The sequence below is a fragment of the Echinops telfairi genome, unplaced genomic scaffold (genome assembly GCF_000313985.2).
Source record: "Echinops telfairi isolate 266 unplaced genomic scaffold, ASM31398v2 ScPeMD7_5592;HRSCAF=6446, whole genome shotgun sequence".
In the NCBI taxonomy this organism is placed as follows: Eukaryota; Metazoa; Chordata; class Mammalia; order Afrosoricida; family Tenrecidae; genus Echinops; species Echinops telfairi.
In genome coordinates this window covers 23,886,422-23,896,645 of record NW_022109491.1, presented here as the reverse complement: position 1 = coordinate 23,896,645, position 10,224 = coordinate 23,886,422, and the positions used below count along the sequence as shown (strand labels likewise).

The window sequence follows — 10,224 nt, the reverse complement described above, 5'->3', positions numbered from 1 at the left end:
CTGTCGCAGGCTGTGACAGGGCAGGGGCTCTAGACACCAGGTCTACAGGGGACAGTCATGCCTGCTGACCCAGCGAATGGGTCAGGGCCCATAGGCAGGAAGCAGGAGCTGACATAGGCCCAGGCCCTGGCACTGGGCTCCGGCATGCCACAGAGGGGCATTGTCCATGGGCAGCAGGTGTGGTGGGGTGAGGGCCTCTCTGGAGATGTGCCCAACGGACTGACAGGGTCCTTCCCAGAAGCCTCTGTGGTGATGAGGACCTTGGTCCTTTTGGCAAACGGCCTGCCCCTTGTTCCTCTTCACCACCAGGAAGAAGGGCTCGGCCAGGGACCTGTCCTGTGCTGTGTGACCTCAGGACACTCACAGTCCCTCTCTTGTCCCTGGAGCAGACAGAGAGGGGAGTCGACTAGCTCAATGGCCCTCCCAGCTCTAACTGCATCCCTGCTTCTAGACTAAAGTTGGCAGCAAGGACTGTGTCCCAGGCCACCGCAAAGGGCAGTGTTAGCATCACTACCTGGAGTTGTTGAGTTAGGAGGGCATGGTGCCACGACCAGGTGGTCTGGGCCGGATGGATAGGTTCAAATTCCAGCTGTGGCCATGTGACCTTAAGCCAGTCACCCACCTCGATGCCTTCAGGGGCATCCAGGCTACTGACACCTGCTCAGTGACTGTACAGGTTAATGGGTGGTGCTGACGGGGCCCCAGGGGCCTGTTCACCAATGTCCCCTTGGTTCAAGGTTAGCCTTCAGTGTCTATTTATGACACACATATTCATTGGCATCCTAAAGCATGCTCCAGCCCACTGCCATAGGGTCAATTCCAGCTCACAGGGACTCCCTACGGGGTTTCTGAGGCTGTAAATCTTCATGGGAGTATATACCGCTTTGTCTTTCTCCAGAGGAGCAGCTGGTGGATTTGAACCACTAACCTTGTGGGTAGCAGCCTATAGAGCCACTGGGGCTGCTCCACTCAAGACAACAATCCTGCAGAAGGAGTGGACTGGAGCCCTGTGCTAAGGGGCTCACCCCTCATACTACGCTCTTTGACCCTAGGAGGGAGGAGTTGTATCATCCCTAAGTTAGGATTCGGCAGCAGAAGAAAGAAGAGCTTTCTGCTCCCATAAAGAGTTACAGTCTGGGAAGCTCACAGGGGCAGTTCTACCCTGTCTGAGAGGGTTGCTGTGAGTCGGCATCAACTCAAGGTCAGGGAGTTTGGGTTGGGTTTTATGATAAGGTCAGAGAAGTGTCGTACTTCTCCTAGGGCCACGCAGGATAGAAGTGGCAAAAATGAAATCTAGATTCATTCTCTTTGGTGAATTAATTCGTGAAGCTGTGGATCCTGAGGGGGCAACAAGCTATACCTCCCTTTCCCCGGGTGGATTCTCTGGACTGACTATGATCATAATCTGCTCCATCCTTCTACCAACAACAATAAGAACCGCTCACATTTCTGAAGCCCTCGCTCTGTGCCGGCACCTGTGCCTTATGCACTGTGTCCCTGCCATTGCTGCCTTCACAGATGAAAAGAAAATGTGCCCCAAGTCACCCAGCGTGAGAGCAGTGGGGCCAGGACTCAGGTGTTGTCTGTCCCCAGGACAGCCCTGGGTCTGCCACACTATGGAGGCCGCCCTGGTGGGATCTGGTTCAAATCCTGGCTCGGCCATTTGGAATCAATTCCAACTCACACCGAACCTATAGGACAGGCTAGAACTGCGCCAGTGAGTTTGTGAGACTGTCACTCTTTAAGGGAGTAGAAAGCCTCATCTTTCTCCTGAGGGGTGACTGGTGCTTTCAAACCACTGACCTTGCGGTCAGCAGCCCGACTCATAAACACTGTGTCACCAGGGCTCCTTCCAGCCACGTTGCTACTCCTGTCGTGGCTGCCGCAGGGCATTGACTGCCCAGGAAACAGGGGCCCCTTGCACGGCCCAAGCTGTCCCCCGTCCAGCCCATCAGTCACCAGCCCCAGCGCTTCACCTGCCCCCCGCATGCCAGCCCAGACCCTCCTTTCTCCCAAGCTCAGGAAGTTGGTGTCCCACAGCTACCTCCGGGCGGGGCTGTGGTTCACAGAGAGCCACAAATATTTACCTTGGAGACCTTGACCCTGCCTGAGGTCTCAGCCAACATGCAAAGAGTGATGGGCTGGGCTGACCAAGGCAGGATATAAGGCTCGGCTTGCAGGCCCACTGCTCAGGAGCAGAGAGTGGTGGGCAAGGACTGCCTGCGTCCAGGTAAGGGTGCAAGGAAGGGGCTCAGGACTAAGCTGTCAGCTAACTTCTGGGCAGTGATACCTGCCAGGGTCAGGTCAGGAGCAGGAGGGAGGCTGGGACCCAGACTACAGTCCCTTGGACACTAAAGGTCAGGGCCTAGGGGTCGAGGGGCACCCAGTTCTCTCACTTACCAAAGGGACAAGATTGAGGGAGTTCCCCCTGAGCTTGATCCCCTAACAGACCTCCTCTGCCCACACTGGGTACCCTGGACCCGGCCCGTGCAGCGGTGAGCTGTCAGGAAAGAAAGGCATCAGATACTGTCCCCATCGGCAGTGACTCCGTGCAGGCCAGTGTGGTGCTCAGAGAAGACCAGGGTAGTCAGGGTAGGTTTTTTGGACAAGGTATTATGGCAGGGACAAACTGAGTTTTGACACTGACTAAGGAAAGTCTTGGTGGCGCTATAGGGTAAGCATTGGACTGCTAGCCTCAGGGTCGGCAGTTCAAACCCCCTAGCCACTCCAAGGCAGAAAGACGAGGCTATCCGCTCCGATCAAGCTTTACAGCCTCAGAAAGCACAGGCTCATGGTGAGTCGGAATCTGTTCGATGGCAGTGAGTTCAGGCAAAGGAAGCAAGAAAGGTTTCCCATGTAAGAGGAATCACATAGGTGAGCATTCTTGGGGTCTGCCTGAACTCCCGTTTCCCTCCTGCCACCAAAATTCCATCCTGGATACACCAGCTCCCAAGACAATAATTTTCCAAGTGTGGTCCAGGATCCCTGCTGGAGATGGAAAGCTGTACAGAGGAGGTAGTGCCTGAGCAGAGTTTTAAGGGATGAATAGGAGTTCAGTAGGCAGATAAGAAAGCATTCCAGGAAGCAAGCGGAGTGTGGGTAAGGCACAGACCCAGGGGAGAACCAGGCATATTCTGGGAACTTCAAGGACCTTGGAAAGTCTGGCACTCTATAGAGTAAGGGGGGCAGCACGGAGGAGGTGGGGGTCTTTCATCCTGAATGAAAATAGCCAACATTTCCCAAGTGCTCATCGTGTGCCAGACACGATGCTAAATGCTTTCCAGATGCCAACTCAATGAGTCAGCGTTATTAAAGAAGTTTGGGGCCCATTGGTATATTAAGAAAGCAGAGGCACAGAAAGGCTAGTGGATTGCCCCAGGCCACACAGCTAGCGAGCAGCCGAGCCAGGGCATGTTCATAGACCCAGGCTCCAGAGCCCACACTCTCAACCACTGCCCTAAACAGCCTCCCCTGACCCCACGTCCCATTGCACCATCCAACAGGGCCCTCTGTACTCACCCAGGTTCTGACATCGCCCCTGCTGGAAGATGGCCGGCCAACGGACCTTCACCCTCATCTGTGGCTTGCTGGCAGCCACTTTGGTACACACCACCCTCATGCCCCCTGCAGTACTCAACCTAGGTCCAGAAGTCATCCAAGAAAGTAAGTCTTGGCCACGCGGGGCGCATCACCATAAAGCACTGGGGGAGGTGGGGCGGAGCGCCCCATCACTGAGGGTGTGCCAGGCAGACTACAAAGTCGGGGGTGTCTGTGATCTCGGGAAAGAGTCCAGGTGGGTTATCGGGCGATGAACTGAGCTGCTAACCACAAGGTCAGTGGTTTGAGCACACCAGCCACTCTGCAGGAGAAAGGTGAGGCTCTCCGTTCCCACAAAGAGTTGCAGTCCGGGAACTCACGGGGGGTGGTTCTACCCTGTCCTGTAGGGGTCGTTATGAGTCTGCTTCGACTCGATGGCAGTGATGATCTCAAGAGGTCATGATTCTGTGAATCCTCACATCCCATAATTTAGTTCCGGAGGTGCCAAGAATGCCCCGCTCTAAGTTTCCATGCCCTTCCAAATGGGTGCATGGCCGTGTGTGATGATATAACTGGCCCTGCCTGCAACCCCATCATGAAAGCCCCTCTTCTACATTAGACCTTGTGTCCTGCTAGTCCCTGGAGCAAAACCCTCGACTTTATCCCTCTCCAGCCCTGTGACTTTGCACATCCCTGAGCCTCTAGCTGCCGCCTCTGGATCCAACAAGAGGGCCTGCCTCTCAGGGGGGTTGGGAGCACTCAACGAGATGGGAACTGACAAGCCCTTTCTAAACTCTACACTTGGGCTTCTCAGCCTCAGTACTACTGACATTGAGACTCAGATAACGCTTTGTTTCAGGAGTCCTGGTGGTGGTGTAGTGGTTATACGTTGGGCTGCCGACTGCAAGGTCAACAGTTCCAAACCACCAGCTGCTACATGGAAGAAAAATGGGGCTTTCTACTCCTGTATAATTACAGTCTTGGAAAGTCACATGAGAAGTTCTACCTTGTCCTACAGGGTAGCTATGAGCCGATCAACTCAGTGGCAGGGATTAACTCTTTGTTGGGGAGATCTGTTCAGTACATTACTGGCTGTTTATAGCATTCCAGGCCCAATTGTGACAACTAGAAATGTCTTTAGATAGGCCAGTGACCCTCTGGGGGAAAATGAGAACCCCTGTTCTCAGTTGTGGTCCCAGAAAGAAGGATGTTCAGTCAACTTAGGAAGTCCACCACTAACTTACTGAGTGCATATGACCTCTATATTCAGTGGCCCTGTGCCCGGGCCAGATGGCCGTGGACTTGAATTCACCAAGCAGGCCAGACAGCTGAGAGCTCCAGAAGGAGCGTGGAGGTCAGCACCTGTGGCTGAGGTTCCCCCAGCACACATGGTTTATTTGGGAGGCGATCGCAGAAAACACCTGCTTGTCCGAGAGAGGGAGTTAGCACTCTGGAGACTGGAGCTCAGGCCTGTGGAACACTGTATTCTTCAGTAGGGCCAATGGGGGCCTAGAAACCACAGAGTACTTGCAATCCATAAATGCAATAGAAAGAATTGTTATCAGGGGCTTGAGTAATAGGACATTGGTTGATAGAGAAAAGAACGAGAACTCTAAAGGACATCCCAGGGATGGGCAAGGGTCCCCAGAGACAGAACAAACTTGGGGAGGAAGGGTCTTCTCCAAAGCTGGTGTTCAAATCTCACTGGAGAGGTTGTGGTGTGAAGCTTACTGAATGGTGACATTTGCTGGGTGGTTCCAGGCCAGAACTGGTCCACCGTTGGCAGGCGGAGGCTCATCTGCTGAGATTCCCATGGAATTCTCTGTGAAGCCCTCAAAGGAGGAACAGGGGTTGGTGTTGACTCACTGGGATGCCATCCCAAGAAAATAATCTGGAAGTGAGCTGGGAGCTCAGAGAACTCACTAGCTGGTCTTCGGAGTGCAGCTGAACTTGCTGCCCAAAGCCACTGGACACTGACTCCACAGAGATCAGCAGGAGATACATCCGTGGGCCAGGAAGAGAAGTCCCTTCCTCCTCCAATGTCCCTCCAGAGCCTCCATCAACAGGGCTTAGCATTGTGCCAGCTATCAGAGGAGAGATTTTATAGGGCCCACCTCAATTATCACAGAGCAAGCAAAAAGGGTGATTAGATGTGTAGTTGAGAGGCAATAACTGCAATGAGCACAAGGGCTCTGGAAAACCATCTGGGATACATACTTGGGTCATCTCGCCTGAGGCCTGATGGCTTCTCAGTCATTGGCTGAGGGATGCTCCTGGGGCATCACCTCTCAGGTGCTCTGGTCTTCTCTGCACATAGGCCAAAGGGACTCTGACTGGAAGGAAAAAGTCCTCAGCAGAGAATCTAAGATACACACAGTGAACAGAGAGAGGGAAAGTGGGAACGGCACACACATCTACCTCCACGGAAACATCTTCTGGACACACTGAGCCTCAGATCACGCTGCAAGTCTAGAGGTATCAACACCTAGGCTGCCGACTCACTCCCTTCTGGTCCTGCTCACTCCTTTCTCTCCTCAGTGCCTGAGATTCTTTGGACAACAGGCTCCTAGAATTGGTACAGCTACCATAGAATTGGTAACAATTGTATTTGGGCACTAACACCTCCCCAAGCTGGGCCTTGTGAGGTCCCTATCTCTTGGCTCTGGAATATTGTTACTGCAGTGGTTCTCAGCCTTCCTAAGGCTGTACCCTTTCATACAGTTCCTTGTGTTGTGGTGACGCCCCAACCATAACATTATTTTCATTGCTACTTCATCACTATACTTTTGCCACTGTTATGAATCAGGCAACCCCTGTGAAAGGGTCGTTAGACCTCCCCCCCGCCCCCCAAGTGGTCACAACCCACAGATTGAGAACTGCTGGCCTACTGGCTGGGGAAGAGGATACAAGTCCATGTTCTGAGCACACTTGCCAACTCTCCTGGCAGAGGTTGGCTCTCTACCAGCCTGTGAATGGTCCCAACTGTGCATCCAGCTTCACACATTTTCATTTGCACATGACCCATCTGGGCCTCCATCGTCAAGGTCCCAGCTACACAACAGAGATGAGCAAGATGAAGCCATCCACACTGTCACCTGCCATCAGAGTCCAAGGGTTCCTGAGTGATGTCCTTCCCAGGCTGAAGCCCTCACCAAGACCTTCTTCCTGCCTTCCACCCCTGACTCTAACTGTTGGCTCTTCCTCTAGAGCTGACGCAGGAGCTGAAGGACCATGATGCAGTCAGCATCCTGCACCAGCTGCCATTGCTCAATGCCATGCAAGGGGAACCAGCCGGCGGCATCCCTCTGCTGGGCAGCCTGGTGAACTCCATCCTGAAATACATCGTCTGGTAAGGAAAACAGGGCACACGTCTCTAAATCCCCTGGCCCCGCGCCACCCCCTCTGCTCTGCTGCCCTGAACGTACTTGACATGCTCAATCCACAAGCCTCAATGCGTGTCCACTCTGCCTGGCTGAGTGGGAACCCCTTCCTCGAGAAGCTCCCAGCGTAGTTAACAGTCACCACAAGACAATGACACAGAAACTCTTAATAGAGGGAACCCCAGACCAAGGTCACCGGGGTGGGAATGAGACAACGCTTCTCATTGGCTTGAGCCAATGACTCAGAGTTCATTAAGAGGCCAGAAGAAAACAGCCAGCCTTGGCAGAGGCACGGGGGTGGGAGGGTCTGTCAGGAAGGCTGCAGCTCCAGCCCATGGTAAGGAGTAAATGGAGAGGGTGGGTCAGGCAGTCCAAGAAGCTGAGATCCAGCCAAGAGAGGAAAGAGTGCCAGTCATACGCTGTGAGGTGGGGAGTGGGAGAACAGCGTACTGGGAAGGAGTCAGTCACCGGGGCCTGGGATCCATCGCCAGCTAGATACCCAAGGGACATGGGAAAGATAGAGGGGAACACGTTTGGGGACAATGCTCATTTGATTCTCATCTCTTCTGCATCCCATCCAGGCTGAAGGTCACCTCCGCCAGCATCCTCCAGGTGCAAGTGCAACCCTCGACCGATGGCCAAGAGCTGGTGGTCAAGATCCCCTTGGATATGGTGGCTGGATTTAACACGTAAGGGTCTCCCTGACCTGACACAATGGGCCTGGTTGGCTCAGCCACTCCTTGCTGCGTTGCACAGCGCAGGTAGTGCAGGAAGAGCTTCCAAACAGAGAGAGGAGCCTGGCTGTGTTCAGAGAAGGGCAGAGGGAGGAAGCAGGGGAAGAATGGATAGGGGGAGGATGGTGAGAAGTGAGGGCAGAGGGCAGCTTGGGCCAGATCATGCAAGGCCTTGTGGGTCCAGGTGAGGATGTGGCCTTTACTGCATGAGAAGGGAGGATGGGGTTGGATTCCGGAGGTGTTCTGCAGGGAGGTAGAGAGGAGAGGGTGCCCTGGAATATTGGATGTGGAGTGAGAGAGGAATCAACCACCACTCCCGAGGTTTTGCGCTTGAAGGATGGCATGTCCAGCCACAAAGATGGGGGGAGGGGACATTTGGGAATTCCATTTTGTCCCTGCTCAATTGGAGACTCTGCTAAGACATTGGGGCAAAGAGTGGGTTACAACATAGGAAGCTACCGTCATAGGGGTGGGGTCTCCACCTGGAGAGAACGCTAAAGTCCAAGCATGGTACGGGAGGAGAGCCAGGCAACGGATGGCTCCAGATTGGAAAGGTGTTCACAGGGTCTGGTGCCTCTACCCACCCACGCCAGACCCCTGGTCAAGACCATCGTGGAGATGCACATGGAGACAGAGGTCCAAGCCACCATCCAAATGAAGAGTGGCGGGAGCGGCCTGGTCCTCAGCCACTGTTCCAACAGCCATGGAAGCCTGCGCATCAGCCTGCTGCAGAAGTGAGTGCGGCCAGCCTCCCACTGGGCTCCAGCCATGGGGGTGGCGGGCGGGGCATCTTCCCTCATTGTACTGATGGAGTCCAGGGGTCCTGAGAAAGAAAGGCACTTGTCCCTCCTAACTTTGGGTCTAGGAATCAAGACACCAGGGTAGAAGCAGTCATGGTGGGATTCAAAGCTTAGAGATAGGACAAACAGTGAAGGTAGAGAGGGGCCTCCTTCCTAAGACCCCCTCAAACTGGCCCAGAGGCACTCAGGTGGAGTCGTGGTGTGAAAACAAAGGCTTTGGGGTCAGGCAGACACAGCTGCTGCCCGGACCGTCCATCCGAGTCACCTCTCTGGACCTCACCTTCCAGGGCTGTAAAGTGGAGTGGGAACCGCCCCAGATTCGATCAGCCAATCCCCATAAAGAGCTCTGTGTGGTTAGTTTGTGTCCCTCCTCAGAGCTGCCCCGAAATACTGGGCTTCCCTTCTTCTCAGGGAATGGGGAGACGGGCCAATGACCCTCCTCCAGAAGTCCAGCACAAGTTTCATGACAACCCTCTCTCTGACGGGTCCCAGAGGACTCTCTGCCTTGGCTAGGCCTGGCCTCTAGAGCTGGTCTACACCCAGCTCTCTCCCTGACAAGCCACGAAGCAGCCTGGGCAAACTGCTTCCTCCCCTGGACTCCATCCCCACTGCTGGAACACAGGGAAAGAGTGACCTTCTCTGACGCTTCCAAATCTCTCTGTCCCTTCTCCTCTCTGGAAGGCTGTCTTTCCTGGTCAACTCCTTAGCCGACAAGGTCATGAGCCTTCTGATGCCAGCCCTGCCCAAACTGGTCAAAAGCCAGGTAAGGGGAACCAAGGACTCTCTGGCCGGGGAGGATTGTTCCCCAACACTGTGGGGCCTACAGGGATCTGGGGTGGAACTGCAAACTGCGCTTGAAGGATGGCATGTCCAGCCACAAAGATGGGGGGGAGGGGACTGGCTAATTCTTTCAGGCAGGACTAAGCGTAGTCAATGAGACAATTGGCCTGGCAGATTGTTGAAATCAAGGCACGTTAAGCCCACCTTCTGCCGAGAGGACTTAAGCTGATCCCTCGATGTGTTGGCAAACATGGTTACCTCTTCTGCGGCTGATTGCAGACCACCAAGGTGACGTCAGTACAGTATTGGGAAGAGATGTGCCGTAGCGCACTAACGCCACTGCCACCGAGTCAATTCTGTCTCAGGGGGACCCCAGATAGGGTTTCTGAGGCTGTGCAGCCTACGGGAGCAGACAGTCCCATCGCTCGCCTGTGGAGCAGCGGGTGGATTTGAACGGCCAACCTTGCGGTCAGCTAAATCCTAGGCATACTCCCGGATGGTGCTTCCACCAGACAGATACGTGAAAGGGAAAGAACCTTAAGAGATATTGTTAACATGCAGGAACAGGAAGGGCCACAGTGTCAGTGTTTGAATAGACAAGATGATTAGACAGCCAAAGCCATTTGGGGAGACAAGCCTCCCAAGTCTGTCTTCACAAAACAAAGACTTTCCCCTCTGCTCGCTGCCTTCCGCTCTCCGGTTACTCGGGCTCCTGTTTTCTCTCGGTATAAACACTCGGTATAAACACAGACTGGTGAGCAGTCTTTACAGGGTGCCCATGTTTCTGTGGCACTGAGCGATCGTCGTAATTATTGTAATGGCTGCCTAATATCTAATGCTTGACTAAGCCATTCCAAGGAGCCTTTCTGAAGAAATCGCAAAGTGAATAGCTTCGTAAAATGTAGCTTTCCTTAGGTGAGATTTTATCTTTATTTTGGGAGCAAATTTTGTTTTTCTATCCAAAGGTGGGAATTTCTCAAAGTAGAACCCAGC

The 10,224-nt window shown here is 53.9% G+C and overlaps 1 protein-coding gene across 1 annotated transcript in view; it reads left to right on the top strand.

The window, feature by feature from the left end:
* Nucleotides 1-3,548: 3,548 nt before the first annotated feature.
* BPIFB1 (BPI fold containing family B member 1) overlaps nt 3,549-10,224 on the top strand; it is a 20,494-nt gene continuing 13,818 nt past the window's right edge. The window contains exons 1-5 of the mRNA XM_004698227.1: nt 3,549-3,663; nt 6,745-6,886; nt 7,499-7,606; nt 8,245-8,385; nt 9,133-9,214. Of these exons, the coding sequence (XP_004698284.1) occupies nt 3,549-3,663; nt 6,745-6,886; nt 7,499-7,606; nt 8,245-8,385; nt 9,133-9,214 (588 nt within the window). The remainder of the gene's footprint in view (nt 3,664-6,744; nt 6,887-7,498; nt 7,607-8,244; nt 8,386-9,132; nt 9,215-10,224) is intronic.